Raw genomic sequence first — 26,824 nt, 5'->3', positions numbered from 1 at the left:
ATGACACCAGGTAAGTCCACTGATTAAGAAAGACTCATTTTGACCAAGATACTGTGAGTCTATATTATCTAGTCTAATAATATTTATGCTATTTGTACTTAAGCTAAGATACAGACTCATAATGTACATGAACTAAACAGTATCATACATGTAACTGAAATACATAGACAAATATATTATTCTAAGTGCAGGGGGACAGTTTATATATACAGTTTTATTGGTGTCTCTCAGTTAGTATTCTTCAGATATCAATTCTATTCACACACAATCATACGTTTTAAATATGACATGTCCAATATCATAAAATTAAAATATCCCTGAATTAATATCATTTCAAATAAGTTTTTAACTCAGGCCATTAAACCATTTCAATATCTCCCTATAATACTATTTTATTTCTATCAGTTTTTCAGTTCATCAGTTCATAGCCTAAGGGAAAAAAATTATGTTTAAGATATAGCTAGTTTCAGATCATTGGAAATTGACTTCTTATTACCTTGACCTTAGTATCTGTCATTGACCACTGGTTATTCTGACCACTTAAAGAAACAAATGAAGTTAATTATCTAGTAACTTTCCATGTTCCTGTTTTACAAGGCTCTAGTAATCTTGAAGGAATATACTAATTTTAATTTATTGCTTTACCAACTCTTTTGATATATTCAGTTGCTTCAACTGAAGTTCTATCAGCTGGTAAATCAAATAGTCTCAATAGGTTACTATATCCCTAATGTAATAAATAAAATATAAGCTTACATTATAAAAGCTTCTATTAACTGATCAATGGGATAATTTTTTGTATTTAATCAATAGTATCTATTACCTTCTGAGGTTTTTCATTTCATAAAAGTGCAAATGAAACTGGTTATTGAATTGATTAAAATGTTAAGGATATAGAATGACATAATTCACCTAAATTTGTCAAGTTATTACAATCTATGTCTGATACCTTGACTGCAATAGCACTTTTCTTATATGAAGAAAGTTTGTAAATGCAGCAAGAACAGCCAATCAGTGCATTTCCTTAAGACTGTCATATAAAAAAAAAAAGACATATATAAAAATATAAAGTGAAATTTCTAGTTTGTGGTATTTTTGATAGAATTTTTAGATTTTCTTACATTCCTGGTATTCTATTTAAAGACCAAAATAACCCCCCAAAAAGGCAAACTTATACCATTCCAAAAAAATAGAACTTGTATATGTGTGACTGTTGAGGTAAATATAATTGATTTTTTTTTTTAATTCAGCATTTGATGAAAGAATTGGAAACAGAAAGAGAAAGAAGGATAAAATCTGAACAAGCCACCAAGAAATTAGCTGATTATATAAAAGATTTACAAGAAAAAGGTGGGTACCAACCTCTTCACTGTATTGATATTGCGTTGCCTTATTTTTGGCATAGAGATAAATTACAGAAAATTGTCTGTGTTTGACTGCCTATTTGTCTTGTCTGTGATTGGCTGCAGAGTTTTCATGTTTGTGTTACTGCATAATTGTGTTTGACTGCATAGTTGTGTTTGACTGCATAGTTGTCTTGTCTGTGTTTGACTGTATAGTTGTGTTTAACTGCATAGTTGTCATGTCTGTGTTTGACTGCATAGTTGTGTTTGACTGCATAGATGTTTTGTCTTTGTTTGACTGCATAGTTGTGTTTGATGTCATAGTTGTCATGTCTATGTTTGTCTATACTTACCTCTTCAAAGTATTTTCTCATACAATGTTGGACAAATCATTCCAAGTGATGACATCATCAAAGGGTAATATCAGATATAACTGGCTGATGATATCATCACTCATGTGATATGTCCAAAATCTTATGATAATATCAACGAGAATACTCTTAGAGGTGAAAATAAGTAAACATAGTTTTGTCAATTATTTTTTTAATATTTTGATATTATATTAAAAACACAGTCAGTATCATTAATCAACAATTCACTATTGTACAACTGTTCTTTGTCAGAATCATAAACGACGTTGCCAAAAACATCAATTCCACCATCCTCTGATTATTTCTAAAATCAACATTGCTTAGTTGTCATGTCTGGGTTCATTTGTATAATTGTCATACCTGAATTGTCTTCATGACGTGCCTGAAATAAATGGAAAGGATTAAACATAAATGGATTACATTTTAATTGTTAAAACTTCCAGTTGAATAATTGTCGTTTTGGATTTTGTGACTGGTTTTGGACTGGTAATTGTGAATGAAAATAATGGTATTTGTATGTTGATTATCTTTATTGCTTGGGTTATTTCCATCAAATCAGATTAGTTAGTGTTTATTTTCACTGGAATAATTAAATTAAAATGTCATAGCAGGACTGATCAATAATTTTAAAAAGCTGATGGTTGGATTTGATAAAGAAGAAATTTGGTTACCGTAGTTATTGATATCAGCAACCATACCTTGGTTTATATATTATGGTGCCAGGCAGGGTATGCTTACTCTTCTAGACACCTGATACCACTTTTCATTATGGAATACTTACTCACTTATGGTTGATATTCTTCCTCATGTAAAAAGTTAATTAGCTTCTGCTATTGTTTCGCCAAAATGTTGTTTTGGATTTTGTGATACATTTTGGCTTGGTAATTTTTTTAACCCTAATAAATCCGCTAAAATTATAATAGTAATATTTAGCCTCTATCACCCAGTCTCATTTTGTCTACGCCAACTGTGACGAAAGAATAGAATCGGTCTATCCTTGTCGTAGACAGAAATCTGGGTGTTAGTCTTAAATACCTAGAGACTTAGCACCATATAACAAGAAAACAAAAATGGCTGCGCCCTTGTAGTAAATTAATTTCTATAAAACTCATGGCTTTATTAGGTACCAGTGTATTTACATCTTCATAAAAACATGATTATTGTTCAATACTAATAGCGATAAGATAGATATTCTACATAAAAGATATAGCAGAATAGTGTCCGGGGTTGGATGCTGGGCTGGTTCTGGCTAGAAAAGTAAGTTAATTGATGCCATTTATCCGAGTTCATGCATAAACACAAAGATCTCGGAAAAGCACTTTTACAGAATTTTGATATAGGAAATGACTTCCGAAACATCTTTTAATGGTAAAATTTTTTCAGATTCCTCTGTGCCAACTCAATTCGAAAAATGTTCATCAATTTTTTTTTTGTCAGTGGGATGGCTGTTTATTTATTATGTATAGTGAAATTGTTTTGAATTTTGAATCCATGTTTATAGTTGAGATTATTTTTACAAGCTGAAATGGGAACATGGATGTACATAATATAACTGTTTTTCCTGTCAGATTTTGTTGAAACTTGTAAATTTGTATGTTATTAGTGTATACACAAATTTTAATGCTTCATTATTTGAAGACAGAGGTATAAAACGTATTTAATGGAATCATAATGAAATAATTATATAGGTAAATAAGTATCCAAGATGGAATTTTGATGACAAGCATATAGTTTTGACCTCTGTGACCTCTATTAAAGGCAACAGCTTTGCAGTTAAGTTGTGATGATATTCATCCTGCCAAACTATAATGATGTATTTGGGCTCTTGATACAAAATATTTGACAACATTTGCAAAAGATTTTGATGAAAACTACTGGTATGAAATTATAATTTCTCTTCACCACATCTAGACACAGGAAATGGGATGTACATGAAGTGGTCAATTATTAAAAGACCGGTATAAGCAGACTTTAGAATGGTTATCATGAAACTACTAGCCACGTATTTCGGAAACGCTTGGATGGCCTAAGTTCTTATCTTCTAACATTAATTCTTTGACATCCTAACACCAAGATATTTTCAAGAATATGTGGCCAGATGTTGATAATCGATCCCAAACCTTGTAAACATGAAATTTCATGTCATACACCAATCACCCTTCAATAAAAATAACTGCACCAACAACTAAGGCCAGAAGAAACTTCTAAGTGATGGACGTTAAAAATTACATCCCTACTATTTTGTTATATTTTATATCAGGAATTCTGTTTCTCAAAAAATGTTAGGATTCATTTTCACAACATTTTCAGTAAACAGTTTTGGAGTTATTGCCCTGAGCTAGCCAAGGATTCATTTTCACAACATTTTCAATGAACAGTTTTGGAGTTATTGCCCTGAGCTAGCCAAAATACATTAAATTTGGATTATGAAGAGACTATAAAGTTTTAAATAGATTCTGAAGAAACTTGTTAAGTATAAATCTGAAATTAGACAATATCCATGGTACACCATTACAGAATAACCCATTTACAGATAAATACCCGAATATAAAGTTTTCCTATTGGACTCGTAAATTAAATCAGATTTTCCTTGAATTTTTTCTATAAACAGTTGTTAGCTAGAAAATCAATTTCTGAAATTAGTCCCAATGCTCTAATTGATGTCTTTTTTTTATTGTGTATAGCTATCTACACTGTTTCAATATATAATTTATAGTCCTGTTATTGTTAGTTATTAATCACATGGTATTGTTCAAAATCTATTTCTCTAAAACTCTTGAGATACAAATGTATTATGGTTTTTGAGGAATGATTCTGGATGTAAATGATATATACATAAGTTCATTTCACAAATTCTCAATGAAAAGATTTTGAGTTATTGGTGTGATCTAGTGAATATATATCAAATATGGTTTGTAAAGGTGATAAAGGCTAAACTGTTTTGGTTGTATTCTGAAGAAACTTGATATATATGTAATGATAAATTCATGAATTCACTTTTTACAAATTTTCGATAAAGAGTTATTGGCCATGGTAAAAGTACAGTTAGAATGGACTTTGATTTTGATGAAACTTTATATTCCTATGATTATTGATGAGATCTCTTGGATCGGAATATATCAAAATTGGGAAGTGAATAAGGTGAAGACTCTATGAATTATGGAAGCCTTACTTTGGCATCATGGAATGATATATCTATTGAATTGATTTTTTGAATTTTCATTGAGGTCTTACAGAAATTGTTCACAATTCAATGAGCAGTCGACAATGGTTAAGTCCAAGTCATTCTTCAATCCCTTTTTAAAACTAGGTGTAACTCGAAATCAAATACATCGAATAACTGGCTTAAGATGAAGTAATCTCACGATCCTATCAAACAATAATTACTTAAATTACAATGTGTATCTCAGAAGTCATTATCTCTCAGATAATACACGTATAATACTTTGATATGCACCACAGCCAATCAACAGAGCTGACACAGTGGCGGAGCCAGGTTTACGTCCCAAGGGGGGGTGGCGAGATATCTGAGGTTGCCCGGATTTCTAACTTAGTTATGAGAGTTTTGCAAACATTGTATGTCACAGAATATTTATTGAAAAAAATTTACATCTGTGCCCAAATTGGGATTGGGATTACTCAATAGTTGGGTAATATTAATCCTTTGTCTTGCCGAAATCCATGTATTTCAAGAGTAATAACTCCAATTTAAAAACGGCGGCTTAAGTCTACTATTGTTTGTCTCGAGGTACTGCTTGAGTCAAAATATTGATATGGTCCCGCATAACTCTGTCTTATGGAGGTTTCACTGTACCTGTATGTCAGAATTGGTTTATGTACATTGAGTTTTGATGAAAATTGTTTTGTTAATGTATATAAATGAGTGTATGAGATGCCTTTTCAACAGCTGAAATGAATTGTTTTGAGTGGGAGTAATACTGTATTACCTTTGGGGTGACAACATTATTGTTCCTTGAAAAAAATAGTTTGTCTGGTGAACAGCTCATTTGCTTGACCTTCATAATCCTGTTCTGTTTTGAAATCCCAATAGATCTTATAGAAATAATAACCAAGTACTCAGAAAGTCTAATGTCTTGTTGTAGGAGTTATTCCTCAGAGAATATTATGTTTTAAGACATCTCAGACAAAAAAATACCATCAATTAATTCAAAAAACCCAGGAATGTATGAGAGTGTGTCTTAAGTTAAAGACACTTCTTTTTACAACAAAAACAATAATTAAAAAGTCCAGTTTTCTAACTAATATATGATATTGTGATAGTTAGATTTATAATTAAGACCTAGGAAATCCAACTTTTAAACATAATGTTGTCTTAGAGAGATTGTTTAAAGGTTTTCTAAATATTTTATGTGTTTCAGGGACAGTGATAGCATCAATTTGCTCCATTCCAATTTTCAATCAGACATCTGTGGTTCCTGCAATTCTACAAAAACTAAGTGTATGACGATGTCACCAATAGCAAAATATTCTTGTATCACTTATGGCCTTTACGTTTGGTGACATCATCAAACATTTAGTATTAGTGGAATTGCAGGAACCACAGTCTACGTCTGATTGAAAATTGAAATGGTGCAACTTAATGCCATCAGTGTCCCCATTACACTTAGGGAGCCGCGGTGGCTCAGTGAGTTAGACGCTTGTTCGCTAACCTGAAGGTCCAGGATTCAATTCCGGCATAGGACGAGATAATACCTTCGGATTTTTCAACCCGCTTTCCCCGTCAGTGATGCAGGTAAGAGGGGCTGACATGGAAAAAGCGTCTAGTCGTTCGGATAACGAACCGAGGCCCCGTATGCTACAGGCTGTGCACGTTAAAGATCCCTCGACAGTTGGAAATCGAAAAAAGAGCAGGCTAATGCCGCTAATTTTCCTGATTGCACCCAGCATGGCGTTGCTCGTCTTCATTAGCCCACAAGGTGCAGAAGAGTAGGATGTAAAACTCCATTCATTTCATTTTCATTTCCCATTACACTCCTCTTTACAATCCCTTTAAAGTTATTGGGATGTTGTAAATGGTAGTCGTAAACCTCCAATATTTCTACTACCACTTTTTAATACAAGTTAAGGTTATATTTGTGATTGCCAGTCAAGATGCACAGAAATGATTTGGTTTTTGCTCTGGTCTAAAAACTGGTGACCATTTCTTTTTTAGACTTGTTAGAAGGGAAGCTTATTGGAATTGCATGTAGCTCTTCCTTTCAGATGATTGTGATGAATCGGCATCTCCAGATTATAGTAACTCTATAGTATTTTTGTTTAATATACTAACTGAAAGTTATATAACACCATATAGAAATATATAGTTTTGATAAAAGATGTATATATTTCAGTTAAAGAAGACCAGACTATTAAGGATACTGCTATAGATGCTACAAGTCATTTAAAACTAGTTTTAATGAATGAAAAAGAGATTAAAGAAAGATTAAAAGATCAGAATGATAAGCTAAAGGTTTGTTTGTATTCAATTCAATTTAGTTTACAATTTCGTTTGGTAATTTTTTTTATCGGTCTCCATTGTAATGTAACAAGATTTAAACAAGGTCACGTACTGGTGACCAACCAACATGCACCATTTGCCAACCACAATCACTTATAAAAGTGAGTAACAGCAGTCTCATTGGTCACATCGAATTACTTTGAGTTTCGCTTTCCCACAATTCATAGTCAATATTAAGACACAGATTCTGCATGATGCACTGTGATTGGTTGAAATGATTGTCAGCAGTACCCTACTTTGGTATATCTTATTAGATTATATTGGAAACCAACGGAAGATAACAACGAAACGAAATTGTAATCTGATTTTTTTATTTGATTGTTTTTTTTTCTCCCTTAAAAAAAAAAAATATGTACAAACAACCTAGCCCTGCGTTCAGGTTACAAAACTAACTGCTATGGTTTTATCTATTGAACAAACCACTATAATTACTGATCAATCCAATGACTCGCATTGTGAAAAGCAGAAAAAAGCAAACAACCAATCGCAAGCCATTAGTTTACATTGAGTTTTTCTTCTTCAGTAAGACGATGACTTGATGTCATTTTATATAGTCAACATAATATCTTGAATGAAAGAGACATTGACATGTATTCATCTGGGCTTTTTATATTTACATTTCCTTATTTTTTCGTTCATTCCTTCCATTTGGATATATTTGCTTACTGTTGACAGTCTATATTTGGTCCTATCATCATCTTTTTTTATATTTTATTTGGTAACAGGAAGAAGTGAGTAAACTTTCAGAAGAGTTACAGAAGAGTAAACAAACAGAAGCTTTGCAGAGAGAAACATTAAAGAAATTTGATGAAGCCATAACTCAACAAGAACGAGAAAAACTTCAACAAGATGCTCATATAGTAAGTTTGTTTACATCAAAGTTAAATTTAGTGTGAGATTTGGACAGGAAACTGTACAAGTGATGATAGGAAAATAATCCTCCTCCAAATTTATGTCTACAATTAAATGTGTTTATCAGGAAGCTGTATGATGGTTGCTATGTTGAAATTTTAGTACCATACCCTACTTCTGACCAAGGTTATTGAAATGATTGGAATGCATAAAAACTAGGTACATGATTCTTACATGAAAATAACACTCACAAACATAGTTCACAACCATTTTGAATATTTTCCTCCACTTAATAAGTCAAATTTTCATGAAGGTTATAATATTTCAACTAAACCTTCAAATCTTATTTAAAGTTTTGGAAATGGCTTGAAATGTGAAATGCAGATCTGTATGTTGTATTTCATTTTTTTTGCTGAAGGTGATTCCACTTGCCGTATATTAAAAGAGGAAACGTATATTAAAAGAGGAAACGATTGAGTGACACCACATCTACTAGGTTACTATGCATTGTGAAATAAAATCTGCGTCTGCCAATTTGACAGAATTCTGGGATATCATTGTTAAAATGGCATGGACACTTGAATCGGGTTTTTAAACACAGACACAACATAGCACTATTCGGTTCAAATTCAACAGGATTTTACTCCTTACTTAGATCAGATGCAATTATAGTAGGTGTATTTAATGAAATAAAGCATGAATATTGCATCATTAATGTTACTAACGTCATTTGACACTTGGCGTTAGATAAATCAAGCTGATATTTAATCTAATAACACCCCTACATATGAAATGTAATACTACTGTACAAGACATCAAGTTGAGAAAAATATTTATATGATAATTGAAAGCGTGGTCATCATGAAAATACATGTAATATATATAATGACATTGAATGACACTGACATTGAATTTGAAATGAATAAAACATAACTTGAAGTTAACTATATGTCAATGTCAATGAGGTTTTAATGGTTGATACCATCATTGAATTACTGCGTTAAATGTAACAAGGTGGATTTTCAGCTGTAATATCTCCAAATATACAATTACTGTACTCCTTCTTCCTTTTCTTCAAAGTAACTTCAATTCCACACTTGTTTTGAATCACTTGTAGTATTTGTGATCCAAATAACTAATGGAAGTTCATGCAAGATTGTTCTATTTTTAAAATGATCACATATAAGATATAACAATAGGTTTCTTTTTCTGTTAGTCAACATTTCAGGTAAAAACAATAGCATCTCGAGTTTTCTTCTGATGTTCATAAACAGAATAGAATATGCTTATGAATTATACACGGGTGCGCATTATATTCGGAAATATACGGTAGATCAGATCTTTAAGATATTTCATTTAACAAATCAGTTCAAATTGTCAATCTGCACAAACACAAAATGGAGACTAAAATTTTATTTATTTTGGTACATTGATGAGATTTGACCTTTGTACTGAGAGAAAATTTTGCTTCTATGCCCATGTTATCATACAGTGGATCAATAGCAACTTTTCTTGAAATAAGCTACATATCGTGGGTGACCCGCTTGAAACCACGTATATGCCATATTTGGTCATTTGGACTTTTTGGTACCGTTTGAAAGCTCGTAAAAGCGCGGATCTTGTGATCAAAAGCTCATATTGTTAGCTTGATTGTAAATAACTCAAAAAGCACTAATCAAATAACACGTATATAAACAGTCAGATTTAAAACCTTGTAAAATATATCATTATACGAGGTTCAATGTTCCTTTTCTGTGGATGAAAATGAAAAACCATGTATACTGTATTATTATACTAGTTTTTGGTTTAATAGGCCAGAGATCTCGAATTGTTATATGAGGTTTATATTTTCAAAGAATGAAAAACACATATAGCGGTAAAAAAGATAATAAAATTTTTGTAACAAAATACGCGTACAAATAGTTTTTTGCGTTTTTCTCGAAAAGTAATTCTGCGTCATGTATCGTTATACGAGGATTCAAGCGGTCACCCAGGATATTCTGCTCTCAAAACTTCATTAAAACACCTCAGTAGTTTATTAAAGCAGCCTGTTGTAAAACAGACTAAAATATTCTTAACCTACTTGATTTGACTCGGATGTTAAGTGGATTTATGATCTAGATAATGAGAAATATGATCTGTTGTGTCTTATCTGGGGGAGGAAAATAGATTCCACTATCTCGTGAGATGCAAATTCAACCTAAATTATGTCATTTCTTTCATATTGATCTGCATTTTCAGGCTCAAAAAATAGGTTGATGTGAAGCTTATATTAGATAAGAACGAAGATTGTCTTGAGGTATTAAGAAAATGGCTCTGAGATATAGAACTATTGACTGTGATGAATCATTCATTATCTTGAGACACCTGATTTAAAAGGCAACTGTAACAGAAGAATAGTGTTCCTTGAAGCAACTATATACTAACAACTACACATGTAGCCATTCTTGATTTGTTTCTTACTGTTTTGGGACTAAAATAGGAATTTGAATTTAACTATTGTACAATAAATAGAAAAAGAAACAACTATATTTTTACAAGGACACTAAGGATCCTTTCTACATGTTAGCTGGTCCTTTACGAAACCTCTCATCATTGATCTTTCGAAGATTTTGTACTGCATTTCAGCTAGGTCAACTGGAATTATCAGTAAAGATGACTAATTCAAGGTCATCCCACTGTCATACACTGAACAAAATCAAAGCCCATGACCACCATTTGTTTGACATGATGTCATGTGAGGAACTAGGACTGTAACAGTCTGTGCTATACAACCCTATAGATAACCAGGATTTAAACAATGGCACTATATAATAAAAAAAACTTTTGCAGGAAAAGGTTAAGTCACCTTATAAGTCTGAGAACAGTCTGAGAACAGTTATTACCCTTCACATAGAAATTTATCAAGTTTTCTTTTGAGAACTATTAAGAAACTACTTTCTTAAGGTGGAACAGTTTCCAGAACATCTGAATTTTTTCAGTTCACAAAAAAGCTGTTTAGATGTCTAGAAACTAGAAATCATGAGAACACATTGTTGTTAACATACTTATAGCTTTTATCATAAAATTCTCCAGAGAATTAAAGATTAAATTGGATTTGTTTATGAATGAGAATGAGATATTATAAAATTCTCGTTGATAAAGATGTTATAATTATATTTATCAAAGGTTTATTGTGACATTGAATTGAACCATCAGGTTTACAATGTCATTAATTTTTGTGTTAAGACCTGACTGTATTGGGTTAAGTGGTATTGTGATATCTATGTTTATACACCCACGTGAAATGTGACACGCATATCATGGCATCACCCATGTCCGTCTGTACGTCCACGATTGCTCGTAAACACTGTAGGAGGCACAATTCTTCAGGGATTTTGTTTAAACTGGGCGTGATGAACCTGACTGAAAATAAACAGGATAGAAAATATTTAGTATGAGTTATTGCCCTTTGTTCTTGAAAACTCATAAACACTCTATAAAGTCACAATTCTTGACAGATTTTGACAAAACTAATATTGTTCATTATCACCCAAACAATTAAAAAGAAGTGTCTGACTGAAGGTTGAATAATATTTCATACTGGTGATTGTTACTGTACTGCTAAATATTTATGTTCAAAATCAAAGCTGCAAGTAGGCATATATTACCTTGCCTGCCAAGCTATCTTTAATGTGAATTACTGTACTTTAATTTGATTTTGGATACAATATGGATCTATATTCCTCCAAAATGTCTTCTGAATTATTTGAAACATATAAATTTCATGTAACAATATAAGACAAGTGTTTTCAAGTTTTAACTAATCTTGATAAAGGCACATTTCAATCTTTCAAGATAATGCAATTAAATGTCACAAAAAAGGGTTGCTTTTCTATTTCTGTTATGTCTTGTCTATACATCTCAAGAAAAGGCTTTTTAACTTTCAAATGTAGATAGTTCTAGACACACATGGATTTGAAGGCTTCTATTCTGAGGTTGGGCTGTGAACACTATTACTGATTAGATTAGCTAAAAAATTCCTGTTTCTGAGACTAAAGTATGATTGGTCACAAAAATGGCATGCCTATCCATGACTTAAAGTATCTAAAAAAAAATTTGATTGAAGATTAATATGTGATGAAAAAATTCTCACTGATCTTGATGAATGATTGATAGAATAATTCAACCTTGTAGAAAAGCCTAATATAAAATGGAATATTGATCCTATTCAGTGGAGGATCGAATTGCATGTTAGTAATAGAATAATACAGTCAAACTTGTAGTTGTATATCAGTTTAATCCTTTATTCAATGTTCATTTAAATTGTCTCATGCAATTTCTAACCATTTCTAAACTTATTCAACAGCAATACAATCAAATATCATACCTTCAATGGGCCATCAACAACACTCGATAATAATCCTTAGGATAAATTTTAGAGATAAATTAGAGATTATAATGGATTTGATTAACAAATTCATTTTAGAGATTAGGTAAAGACCTATACAGTATTAAAAGCATTCACCTTCATACAACCACAATAAAGTCTCCCTATAAATTTTCAATATAAGGACTAAGTGACCACCTTCATTAGGTGACCAGTGACCATGTATTGACACTCCTGTGAAATCAAATTGACTCAATTAATCAACCATGTAACAGTTTCATTTAGTTTCACATACAGGTGAGATTAAAAGTTTACTGGCAAGTGGCTATTCCTGAAAAGATTGATTCAATCATTACTTAATTATATCAGTCTTAAAATATAATACAACAAAATAATTCTTGTATTTATTTTGACTAATACTGAATGACAAAGTTGCCAACCAGAAAACACTATTCAAAAAGAGTTCAGAGCTAGGAAAAGATAATCTGAAGAGAACTCAGAGACAGAGAAAGATAAAGTAAAGAAATAGAAGCAGTGAAATGTGACTTAAAGTGACTAATAGTTAATACTGTGCTTATTAAACCATACTTGTATAATTAAACCATTTTATTTGCACACTTCAACATTATTAAGTGATCTCTTAATACAGTTTCTACTGTATATGGTATGGCCATCAAATACTAAACAGTATTAACAATAGGCCTGGAATCTAACAAGCACTTGTCATTTTATTGTTAACATAAAAGTATGAGTTCTATGATCTTGTGAAATCTTATCTGGTATGATGTTGTAAAGTACATTATTGTCAATAAAACTTACTTTTTCAAATTTTTTTACTCTCTGAATATATGTTTAAAAATATTTTGATAGAATCAGGTTTGAGTTGAAACATAAAGATTTTGATTAAACTCTTCTCTTGATATCTTGTTAAAAGTTAGGTTTAAACTCTTCTCTTTATATCTTGTTAAAAGTTAGGTTTATTCTTCTCTTTATATCTTGTTAAAAGTTAGGTTTAAACCCTTCTCTTTATATCTTGTTAAAAGTTAGGTTTATTCTTCTCTTTATATCTTATTAAAAGTTAGGTTTCAACTCTTCTCTTTATATCTTGTTAAAAGTTAGGTTTAAACTCTTCTCTTTATATCTTGTTAAAAGTTAGGTTTAAACTCTTATCTTTATATCTTGTTACAAGTTAGGTTTTAACTCTTATCTTTATATCTTGTTAAAAGTTAGGTTTAAACTCTTCTTTTTATATCTTGTTAAAAGTTAGGTTTAAACTCTTCTCTTTATATCTTGTTAAAAGTTAGGTTTAAACTCTTCTCTTTATATCTTGTTAAAAGTTAGGTTTAAACTCTTCTTTTTATATCTTGTTAAAAGTTAGGTTTAAACTCTTCTCTTGATATCTTGTTAAAAGTTAGGTTTATTCTTCTCTTTATATCTTGTTAAAAGTTAGGTTTAAACTCTTCTCTTTATATCTTGTTAAAAGTTAGGTTTAAACTCTTCTTTTTATATCTTGTTAAAAGTTAGGTTTAAACTCTTCTCTTGATATCTTGTTAAAAGTTAGGTTTATTCTTCTCTTTATATCTTGTTAAAAGTTAGGTTTAAACTCTTCTCTTGATATCTTGTTAAAAGTTAGGTTTATTCTTCTCTTTATATCTTGTTAAAAGTTAGGTTTAAACTCTTCTCTTTATATCTTGTTAAAAGTTAGGTTTAAACTCTTCTCTTTATATCTTGTTAAAAGTTAGGTTTAAACTCTTCTCTTGATATCTTGTTAAAAGTTAGGTTTAAACTCTTCTTTTTATATCTTGTTAAAAGTTAGGTTTAAACACTTCTCTTTACATCTTGTTAAAAGTTAGGTTTAAGCTCTTCTCTTGATATCTTGTTAAAAGTTAGGTTTAAACTCTTCTCTCTATATCTTGTTAAGGTTTAAACTCTTCTCTTTATATCTTGTTAAAAGTTACATTTAAACTCTTCTTTCTATATCTTGTTAAAAGTTAGGCTTAAACTCTTCTTTTTATATCTTGTTAAAAGTTAGGTTTAAACTCTTCTCTTTATATCTTGTTAAAAGTTAGGTTTAAACTCTTCTTTTTATATCTTGTTAAAAGTTAGGTTTAAACTCTTCTCTTTATATCTTGTTAAAAGTTAGGTTTAAACTCTTCTCTTTATATCTTGTTAAAAGTTAGGTTTAAACTCTTCTCTTTATATCTTGTTAAAAGTTAGGCTTAAACTCTTCTTTTTATATCTTGTTAAAAGTTAGGTTTAAACTCTTCTCTTTATATCTTGTTAAAAGTTAGGGTTAAACTCTTCTCTTTATATCTTGTTAAAAGTTAGGTTTAAACTCTTTTCTTTATATCTTGTTAAAAGTTAGGTTTATTCTTCTCTTTATATCTTGTTAAAAGTTAGGTTTAAACTCTTCTCTTTATATCTTGTTAAAAGTTAGGTTTATTTTACATGCAACTTGGGGAGGAAAGTGTGTTTATTTTAAATGAAAAAATGTCAAATTTGAACTTTAAATTTTCATTGTGGTCACTGACTATATATCTACTGATAATGATATCTGATTCAAGGTGGAATGAGAAACTATAGTCATACATTCACCATACTATATTAAAATATATGAAAATATCTCCACTTGAGGGACAAATTTTGTTTTAATTTTTTTATTGAATATATCATTAGGTATAATTTTATTTAAAGGGACAGGTGTGCCATTTTGGGGGATTGATTTTAGTCTCTAAATATATGTAAATAGTCTTCAGAAGTACTTGAAATGTATGAAAATCATAATTCCTTTAAAAATACTTCAAGCTAGTGATTTACTCACTATTTCTATATATAATATATTATCTTAGATTGAGGAGTCGTAATTTATCATTCAAACGCAGATAATTCTAGATACACATGGATTGGAAGGCTCAAATTTTGATGGTGAGCTGTAAACACTTTTACTGATTAGATCAGCTAAAAAATTCCAGTTTCTGACGCTAAAGTATGATTGGTCAAAAAAATGACCTACCTGTCCCTTTAAACATTTATTATCAAGGTGGGTTGTAAGTCTGAAGGTTCCATTGTCTTAATCTAAACTCATTTAACTTTCAATCAGTCAGTGGGCTGTATTGATCAAATTTCATTTCCTATAGATGTTTGTTTTGCTTAGTTTAAATATTGCATCAATTTTGTCTACTCTTATAAATCTTTAGTGACCATTGACCTTTCATATAAAATACTAACGTAATAATATATAATATTTTTGACTCCAAAAGGCCTATTCAAAAAGAAAGTCTTGCTCACTAGTTAATTGCTGAATTGACCTAGGTTAGTACTTGCTGGTTTGTAAGTCATTTTCCTTTGGGGCAAGTCCCTCATGATAAATATCTCTCCACCATGATATATAGATTCACTGAAATAATTAGCTAAAATCCCATTGGAACACATGATGTTAGTTTGTGATTGGGTTTGTCCATATTCCCGCTGAAGAATTGTATACTTATAACTCTATTTGTATTTCTGTTTACATACAGTAAACTTTTTCTGTTTTTTTTTATGCTACAGACTGGTTGGCAATGGTTTATTGGTTATCTACTAGAAAATAATAAAATATAAAAAATCATCTGATTGCAGACAGTTAAATTGAATAGAATATAATAAATTATTATAGATTTGAATTAAAGACCACTGATAAATGAAGAAAGATATCATAAAGACCCATTCAATTCTAATAAAGTTGTTATTAAAAATACATTATGTTTGGATCATTGGAATTCTTTCTACTCATAACCCTGGAACTTTTCAAATGATGGTAAAATTTGATTGAATTGGCAATTTTCTATACTTAGAATAGATTACTATAATTAAAAATGAATTTCTAGTCAATCAAAATCCATTTGTCAACTAAATTGGTTGGAATCGTTTTATCTTAGTAAAATAATATCATCACATGTCATTCCATATGCCTGAAATCATCAGAAGTCTGATATGTTTGGTCAGAATCATGATTTTTTGGAATAATCACACCTGTATCTTGTTGCTTTGATTTCCATCTGAATCCTTCCAAATAGAAAACAGGATTGGGGATAATGAAATATGATTAAAAAAATCTTGAGTCTTTTGAGAATTTGAACGTGACAATCTGTCTGCTTCTAATTAAGTTGGAATCTTGTGGGACAAAAATCAGAGTAGGTCTGGATAAGAGTTACCTAATTAGGATGAAATCTTGTGTGAAAAATCAGAGTAGGTCTGAATAAGAGTTATTTGATTAAGATGAAATCTTGTGTGAAAAATCAGAGTAGGTCTGTATAAGAGTTATTTGATTAAGATGAAATCTTGTGTGAAAAATCAGAGTAGGTCTGTATAAGAGTTACCTTAGTAAGATGAAATACTGTGTGAAAAATCAGAATAGGTCTGAATAAGAGTTATTTGATTAAGATGAAATCTTGTGTGGAAAATCAGAGTAGGTCTGAATAAGAGTTACCTAAGTAAGATGAAATACTGTGTGAAAAATCAGAATAGGTCTGAATAAGAGTTATTTGATTAAGATGAAATCTTGTGTGAAAAATCAGAGTAGGTCTGTATAAGAGTTATTTGATTAAGATGAAATCTTGTGTGAAAAATCAGAGTAGGTCTGTATAAGAGTTACCTTAGTAAGATGAAATACTGTGTGAAAAATCAGAATAGGTCTGAATAAGAGTTATTTGATTAAGATGAAATCTTGTGTGGAAAATCAGAGTAGGTCTGAATAAGAGTTACCTAAGTAAGATGAAATACTGTGTGAAAAATCAGAATAGGTCTGAATAAGAGTTATTTGATTAAGATGAAATCTTGTGTGAAAAATCAGAGTAGGTCTGTATAAGAGTTATTTGATTAAGATGAAATCTTGTGTGAAAAATCAGAGTAGGTCTGTATAAGAGTTATTTGATTAAGATGAAATCTTGTGTGGAAAATCAGAGTAGGTCTGTATAAGAGTTATTTGATTAAGATGAAATCTTGTGTGTTAAATAAGAGTAGGTCTGGATAAGAGTTATGTAATTAAGATGAAATCTTGTGTTGAAAATAAGAGTTACGAAAATGAAATAAACGTGTCTGCGCTTCATCAAAAAAAGTCACCAACTAAATATACAAACGGCACTCGGGTGAATAGTTTTTAATTTTAACTGAAACCGTCATGATTGTAACTGAAACTGTCATGAAAACTGTCATGATCTTAACTGAAACTGTTAAAAATGTAACAGAAACTGTCATGAATGTAACTGAAGATGTCATGATTGTAACTGAAAATGTCATGAATGTAATTGAAACTGTTAAAAATTTAACTGAAACTGTAATAAATCATTTATAAACATATATATGTGCCTTCTGTAAAGTCAAACAATCTTCATGGGTCACTGTCGTACTCAAGTTTGTTTATTTCCAGAAGGGAGATAACTCCTGTAACTTAGTTATAATTACTGTTTTTGCAGGTAAATTTGTTGCATTTTTATAGTTGAATGTGAACGAGAATGAATGCAATCATCGATACCGACAGACCATCTTTTATGATTTCACGCTAAACTATAGCTGGCATGTCACGTTGTCATGGCAATAAATTCAATTCACCTGCGATGAAATTTTAATTCACTGCATTTGGTTTTGGATAATCTGTGCTCATGAGCAGAATTTGAGAAGTCTTTTCTGAACTTCTATTTGTAACGCAATTTAATATTTGATATATTTCTTTTCGCACTTTGTCCAAAGATGATCAAGGAACGGGTGAAAAATTTCTCTCAACATTCAGTTAAATGATTAGTAATAACTCCATGCAAGACATTTCATAAGTATCATTCTAGGCTTTAAAAAACATGAGTACATTGATCTATCCATCAAGTATAGATAGTGCATAGTGTGCCTCTCTAGAAAAGATATGTTGGATTTCAAGTTTGACATGGTGTTTTGGATTGAAGTGTGTGCATTATACTGGGGAGAAAATACTTGCTCTCTTCATGGGCATTTGGCTTTATTATTTGTTTTGTTTTGAATGATCCAGACCCTTTGGAATCTATTATTCAACCTTATTGATTTTGACTGCTTCTGGATTTCTGTTTGATTATGTAGTTCATCAAGATAATTTCAAATAGAACCATGATATGGTATTTTAACTTCAGAATAAGAAATATCAAGAAGTTCAGATGAAATGTGCTGCTTTAAATCGTGAGTTGGATATGTTACGTCAAGCTGGAGATAAACAGAAGAGTAAGATTCAGGCTTTACAGGAACTTCTGGCTAACAGAGAACAAGAACACAGGTAAGTAGGCTGTTTGGTTATTGTTTTTTCTGCATGTTTTTATAATCCTCTATCTTCTGCTGTGAGGAGAGTTTCTGTCATCGGAGCAGAATGTACTAAAGTGTTTGTTAGATGGCTGGATATGATCTTTGGTTTGTGTATTGTATTGTGTATTATTTTATCAAATCTACACAGATGATGATAATGATGAGATTTTTGTTTAAAATATCAAATCTACACAGATGATTATAATGATGAGATTTTTGTTTAGAATATCAAATCTACACAGATGATGATGATATTTTTCTTTAAAATATCAAATATACACATCTACACAGATGATGATGATGATGAGATTCCTCTTTTATCAATTCTACACAATTATGAGATATGTTTTTTTCGTTAAATCCACACAGATGATATATGATGATGATGATATATCTCTTTTAGAATTACACAGATGATGATAATGATGGGATATCTTTTTTCTCAAAACAATACAGATGATGATGACAGGATATTTCTTTTCTCAATCTATAAGATGATAATGACAATGAGATTTGCTTATCAAATCTACACAGATGATAATGATGAGAGTTTTCTTTAACACAAGTGTTAAGACATCTCTTATCAAATCTACACAGATGATAATGATGAGAGTTTTCTTTAACACAAGTGTTAAGACATCTCTTATCAAATCTACACAGACTATGATTATTACCTACATATAGACATTCGTTGAGACATGTTTATCAAATCTAAACAGATGATGATGATGATGACGATGAGATATAACTTTTATTTAAATTACACAAATTATGATTGTACATATCTTATCAAATTTAAACAGATGATGATGTTTTATCAAACCTACTTAGATGATGATGATGATAAGATATCTGTTATCAAATTTACACCGATGATGATGAAACATTTTTTTTATCAAATATACAAAGACGAATTATAATGAACCATCTCTTTAAATAAAATCTTTATGATGCAACATCACTTATCAAATCTACACAAATGATAAGAAATCTTTTATCAAATCTACATAGAAGATGATGATAAGATATCCCTTTTATCAAATCTACACAGATGTTGATGATAAGATATCCCTTTTATCAAATCTACACAGATGATGATGATGAAATATCTTTTATCAAATCTACACAGATGATGAGACATCTATCTTATCAAATCTACACATGTAATCTTATCTACACACATACTAATATTTCTATAAATCCTATAAGTCCTGATAATCCATTAATCTATGGTAACATGATTGGAATGAATTCACCACCAAAACACTGGTAATAATTCTTAAATAATCTGTAAACAAATTGTAAATAAAAATGTTATGAGTCATTTTTATGATCACAGACAATGTACTTTCAATAAAATGATTCAAATAGGAAATAGACCAAAAGTACATGTAGTTCATTTGGAGAAGCCTTAAGCTCTCTTCATCTAAATTTAGAGCAGCAAATCTTTATGATGTTGTACGTGATTTCTACAGCCTGCTTTTCTCTTTCTCTGAATATTTTACCATGGTTCAAACTTGATCTTGTAAGGCCGTAAAGGCTAAGGCTTCATGCTGAATTTGATGAATAATAATTTTTATATTTCAACTATAATAATGATATCTGCTAAATATATCGCTTTTTTGATGTTTACAGTAAAGGGGGTTTTTGTTTGAAGAAGTCTGCCTAAAGCGCTGCGAGGAAAGACTTAAATGATTTCAAAGACAGCAAGAGTTTTTGCCTCATACAAAAAAGCCCTTAGTTACGGACCTGTCTTGGTCCTTATTTATTGTTATGATCACTTATTTTGATAAAGACTAGTACTGTGCAGATATATCTACTACCTATTTCTTATTATGCCAATTAATCTGTTAGTTTTTATTCCTGATACATGATTTAGTTAGATTTATTGTTCTGTTTGTAAATCAATCTTCACTTCTGCACCACTCAGACTATTATTAACTTCATTCTGAAGATTTTAATGGAGTCATATAAGGTTTAAAAGATATTTATGTAGGGTTTTTCTTTGCACATGCATAGGAATTATAAATTGTGTTAGATTTACTGCTTTATACTTAGACTTTAATACTATTGAACTGTATTTTCAAATGTTTCATTTAAATTCATCATTTAGTTTTTCCTGAAGTATAAATGAAGATGTATAACTGAACACCTGATTCTATTATTGGAAGTTTGGAAGAAATTGAAGCCTGATTTGGATTGACATAATTAATTCAGTCCTTCCTAAGGTACAAATAGACGAGGTATGGTGTTCAGTGTTCAGTTTTCAACACAGTAGAAAATAGAAAAGTGAATACACAAAGTATGGGTCAGTTCATAGTGTAGATTTGCTTCTACTATTTTATCCTGTATACTAACAATTTTTGTTTATCGGACATTGACCTTGTCTATTCCCACCTTTAGCCAATGATGCACAGCAGTGAAAATATAACTAGTTTTGTCCAGTAATGATATTTGCTGTGTTTTTTCAAAGGTTTTTGATAGATTTTAAAAGTTTTATGAGACAACTGGGAATGCATTAAATTGAGGACAGATGAAATTTGGTGCACGAAAAGGAAATGATTTGTCACTTCTTTTATTGCACTGGTCATGATCACAAAGGAATTGAAATGATTAGCAAAGATGTTGTCAAAACATATATTTCTATTGCGAAATCAGACAAACACTTGAAAACAAAGACGATTTTGAAATCCAACCAATTAAATATTTTGTGGAAAAAAGACATAAATAGTTATAATCATTTTCTTTAAATACACTGATGACAAAGCTTTAGCTTAGAAGAAAACCTGATAGAAACAACTAATGTATAGTTATACAAAAATATAATTCATCGTCATGGTAGAATCTTTTCCAAACAATGACATGAGCTTGGAAATTTGCTTAAGGTGCCTTCACCATAGCGATTAGCAGTTGCGGTCATGAATTCCAAAGGCAACTCACAACTCAGTTGCAAGAGAGTTGTGTTTGAAGCTGATGACTTCTATTCCTATTTGCAACCATATACTTTTACATCTTTAAATGAGTTTCAATTTGGTTGTTTTCATGCATATATTTTTCCTGCATCAGATTTAGAAATATTGATGTTTTTCGGTAAATGTGTTGTAAAAATACCTCATTAACTATTATCTAGTGTCATTATGCGTCTGTGAACTTGTAGATCAATCTGATTTCACATGATGAGGGTAAATTTCAAATCAGGAAGTGTACGTCTGGTGGCCTTGAATAAGTCATTTTTCATTCAATCCACCCAGCTCATTCATGTAGTTAGATTATATACACTATTGTTTTCAATCTCAGTCACGATTAGATTACAATTCCCTATCTTTTTTGTTTTTTTGTTAATTTTTATATCCATTGTAATCTAAAAAAGTTTCTCATAGAGTCCTGATCTAATGATGTTATTTTTAACCATGCAATCAAAGCGTGTTATGTAGCCCATCTTCACAGTGTCAAGCTATTACAAACTTCATTTTATACCAATTGACTGCAATAGCCACATTTCTTGTAATATGGAAGTTTGTAAATGCAGCGGTTTCGTTGGATTGTACGTTAGCACATGCAGCCAATCAACCCGGTTCAACCTGGTTTCCCCTGTCAGTGATGCAGGTAAGAGGGCTGACATGGAAACAGCGTCTAGTCGTTTGGATGGGACAATAAACCGATGCTCCGTTTGCTACAGGCTGTACACGTTAAAGATCCCTCGACAGTTGGAAATCGAAAAAGAGCAGGCTAATGTCGCTGTCCTGGCAAAATTTCCCTCATTGCACCCTGCATGGCGTTGCCCGTCTTCATTAGCCCACATGGTGCAGAAAAGTAGGACGTAAAACTCCATTCATTTCATTTCATTTCATTTCATTTAATTGCATGCTTTGTCAGTTGATAGAACTTAATATCACCGGCACTTTGATAATTAATATTCACAACATCTGGTTTGCTGGTACCTCATGTTACATATTGCTGTAAGTTATATTGACATCCCTCTAGGGTGACATTGATATTCTCATTTGAAATATTAGACAAATAAAAAGTTATTATGATGTCATTGATATTAAGTAATAAGAGAATGTGATGGAGATGACGACTGGCAAAATTAACAAAATATGTTTTTGATGTTTTTTGAGCCCTATTAGCCAGCAAAGAAAATAGTTCTACTGTTGCGTCCCTTTAAAGTGAATACTTGGGGTTGCTTCAAAATAACATGAATTGCAGAATAGTTCTCCCATTGAACAAAAGTCTATTGTTTGTTTTATCTATAAAAAAAGTAATCTTTGTTTTATAAACATTTTATAAAATTAACTTTGATTTTCAATAGCTTCATTTCTTATTTTTTGCAATTGTGGTAAAACATTTTCAAATTCCTTAATCTGTAAAACATTGAGTATGGCCACTTCAAATCAAAGATTAAGATTATGTGTTTGTGATTGTTTTGTTTTGTTTTTTTTACTATCATGATGAACTGTGTAAATCTCAGTAGATTTGTCTAGTGCATTTCTTCTCTGTAGAAATCTTGACAGCTACAATGTCTTTACTTATTACTTGGTTGTCTTTAGATTTTAGATTATTGGCCTCAGGCATAACTTGTAAGCTACTCTACTATTTAACAAGGATTTCAAAACGCCTACGTGAATATTGCCTCATGTTATTCTGTTATTTTTTTTAGATTAATATATTGAAATAATAAGATGATGGTATATCAGACATCTTCTTAATCACACTGTATCATTAAAATAAAGTAAAAAGTGTAAATCAAAATTAGCAATACATGTAAGAAATATCCAGGTATAGCCTATTTCAGGTAACAGAGATCTTCAAGGGGATCTTCAGTCCAGATAAAGGGGATCTTCAGTCCAGGTAAAGGGGATCTTAAGTCCAGGTAAAGGGGATCTTCAGTCCAGGTAAAGGGGATCTTAAGTCCAGGTAAAGAGGATCTTCAGTCTAGATAAAGGGGTTCTTCAATCCAAGTAAAGGGGATCTTCAGTCTAGATAAAGGGGTTCTTCAATCCAAGTAAAGGGGATCTTCAGTCCAGATAAAGATATCATACTTGCACATCAAGATGTTTTTTTTAACATAGCAAAGAATAATACATGTTGTCTTTGAATGGCTGTATCTTGAATATCCCATATGAAAATTGTGACAAAATTCATGAATTTTATGATTATTGCCATAAAATAAATTTGGAACTTCATTTGAATTATCTGAATACTTGAAAATTACAAACTGCAATAGTTGTTTCAAATACAGTTTGAATTTTGTTTTTATTGTAAAATTTGGTTTCTCCATTTATTTCAATATAAAATTCCCCAAAAAGCAATAAAAGGGCTGCAGGTTTGAAATTCGGGTAATAATTCCATAGACTACAAAAGAGGTTGAATTCTAGCTCAAATTTTTTTTTAAAATAGAAAAAAAATGAATTACAACCTTATTTCTCAACACCTATCATCATGCCATTATTTTAATGCCATTTTTTAGTACTCTGACTGGCATCTAACCAGGGGGAAAGAAGGGAAATTAAATATTTATTACCTTTACATTAGAAACTCTGTAACGGGCCAGGTGTGCAAACGGAGGAATGATTTCTTGTTTACAGAGGTCTAGACAATGTCTATTTCATTTTTTGATAATTCAAATTTACGAAAATTCATCATCATTTTATGTATAAAAAATCAATTTCAGAATTGGAATTGTCACTGACAATACTATATGACATACTACTATCACTGTCTTGAACAATATTGCAATGTCATGTACAGAATATATTTGATTTTCAGTCATTTTCAATCCAAAATAACTTAAATTTTCACAGAACAATTACCTGGCTTTGCTTACATGAAGAAATAACCTTGACCTTCAGCTTTCTCGGAATCAGGTGTGTTTGATATTCTGTTCAGTAGTTTGTTCTCAAAAGTGATTTAGTGAGAACGCTACTCATGTTGCATATCTGTGCCCCTTCGTTTGAGCTGGCAGGCATATATATTATGTAGATTTAATATCATATGACATTCAAAATGGCTGCCTCCACCATTAATCCTCTGATCACATGATCAATGTGTATACGCTCTTAAAAGTTGGCTTCTTAGTGATCTCATGTAAAAATTCACTGGCTATTCTGACTTTTTTTTCCCCGTTTGTCAAGTTTCTTCCAAGATTTCAATAATGACACAAGCCAACATGTCTCAATCCTATCCCAGTCTTTTATCTTAATCATGTTCTGTATTACAGGGATGAATTGAAAAAGAGATATACCTTAGATAGTCCACAGTTACAATCAGTTATTGATAAGGAAGTTAAACAGAAAGAAAGAGAATACACGAATGAGAATAAAATACAGCAAGAAAAGTAAGTCAATTATACTGTCTACATGTACTTGTATTGTTTAACACTGTCGTCACGGCAAAGACAAACTAGAATAAAAGTCTGATTTTACTATCTCCATTAACTTATATCATTCTGTAATAGATAGACATAATTCTTACACAGGTAATAGTGTCCATGTACATACATCTGTTAGTTGTAGTTTTTGTATCTTCCACCAGGTACTGTGTAATAATGCTCCCCAACGACAACAGTGGCAGCACACATTGCTGCCATATTTAAAGTTTTGCAAACTGCTCCTGTAAGAGGTTAATTATATCCAAAAATTAAATTTTGCTGTTTAAAAACTTTTTAAAAAGCTTTCGTATATTTAGCTCTTCAGGTATTACAAAAGATATCATGAGTATATTGAGGGTTAGGAAAGTTATTTTTAAACTGTAAGTGAATAGCTAACCACATGTTTCGAAATAAAACTGACAGATAAATTTATATGTTTCGCCATATTCAAGATTCCATTTGGACAATCACAATGTTGATCATGTAGAACTCAAGTTTCTTGGCTTCATCCATGTTATTGATGGAAAGATTGACTGGTGTGGTGCCAGAGAGGGTATGCTTACTCTTCTAGACACCTGATACCACTTTTCATAATGAAATACTTACCGGTACTCATTATTGATTTACTTCCCCATGTGAAATGTTTCATTAGCTGCTGCCAATTTTTTGCCAATATAAATATTATTGAAAGATAATATGTTTTAACGTTTAGCGAGTATGTTTCCTGATTCGGCGGCTTCTAAGGAATCATCAGATAGCCCATCAGAAACTAAAACTGTAAAGGAAACTGCAACTGTGCCAGATGAGTCAGTATTTTCAGTGAATGCTACTGCACTGTTTAAAACACAGGATTACAATTGTACTAGCCAATCTATAGGTAGTGCTTCTATTTCTATGTCTCTTTCACGTCATGTATCTGAGAAGCTTAAGCAAGACATATGGATAAATAAGTATGTTGATTTAAGTGCTTTGCTTCCAGGTGCAGTGCCAACTCAACTTTCATTGAATATTTCTGAGGCAGACACTGATCCAGTGCTAAAATTAACATCTACAGCAAAGCCTCGAGTTTTGAATTTGGAATTATGGCAACAAGCTTTCGCTATCTTTATGGATATTGTGTTACAAAAAAGTCCTCAGTTGGCATCTAGTTTGTTGGTATATAATAACCTCATCTCTGAGTTGGCATGGTTGTATGGAGCCAAAGCATTTACATACTATGATTCGCAATTCCGCCTGTCTCGTCAGACATCAAACTATCCATGGGACCAAATTCACCCTGAGTTTTGGCTGAGGGCTACTACTCTGTATGGATCACATATCCAAAAAACTCCATCCATTAATCGCAATAAAGGCAATGGCAACCAAGTTGCCAATGTTTGTTGGGGGTTTAATACTCAGTCGGGTTGTAAAAGGCAACTTTGTCGTTTTGCACATACCTGTAGTAAATGTGGTTACAAACATCCGATTTATAAATGCTATGCTAAGGTTAGGAAAGTTGATACTGAATCGTTGAGTCAGGACACAGGTGTGCAGAGTCTAAATCCCTCAGCATCCATCTTTCCAGTGCCCTACTCTCCTGATACGACAGTGCCTGCGTCTAATGCATCTAGTAGTCAACCGACACAGCAGGCTTCTCGTTATTCATTTCGTAAAACAGGTTCTGCCACCACTAAGAGTGCCAACACCCCTGTATCAAAATAG

The 26,824-nt window shown here is 31.3% G+C and overlaps 1 protein-coding gene across 1 annotated transcript; it reads left to right on the top strand.

The window, feature by feature from the left end:
• LOTGIDRAFT_170492 (hypothetical protein) lies at nucleotides 1-26,824 on the top strand (the record flags this gene model as incomplete). The annotated part of the gene is made up of 9 exons (XM_009069149.1): nucleotides 1-10; nucleotides 1,103-1,218; nucleotides 1,251-1,350; nucleotides 7,066-7,184; nucleotides 7,958-8,092; nucleotides 18,588-18,727; nucleotides 24,974-25,090; nucleotides 25,576-25,676; nucleotides 25,836-26,824. 9 exons carry the CDS (start codon nucleotides 1-3, stop codon nucleotides 26,822-26,824), a joined length of 1,827 nt encoding a protein of 608 aa, XP_009067397.1.

This window comes from Lottia gigantea (genome assembly GCF_000327385.1).
Source record: "Lottia gigantea unplaced genomic scaffold LOTGIsca_99, whole genome shotgun sequence".
Taxonomy (NCBI): domain Eukaryota; kingdom Metazoa; phylum Mollusca; class Gastropoda; family Lottiidae; genus Lottia; species Lottia gigantea.
This window is presented reverse-complemented; position numbering and strand designations above follow the sequence as displayed.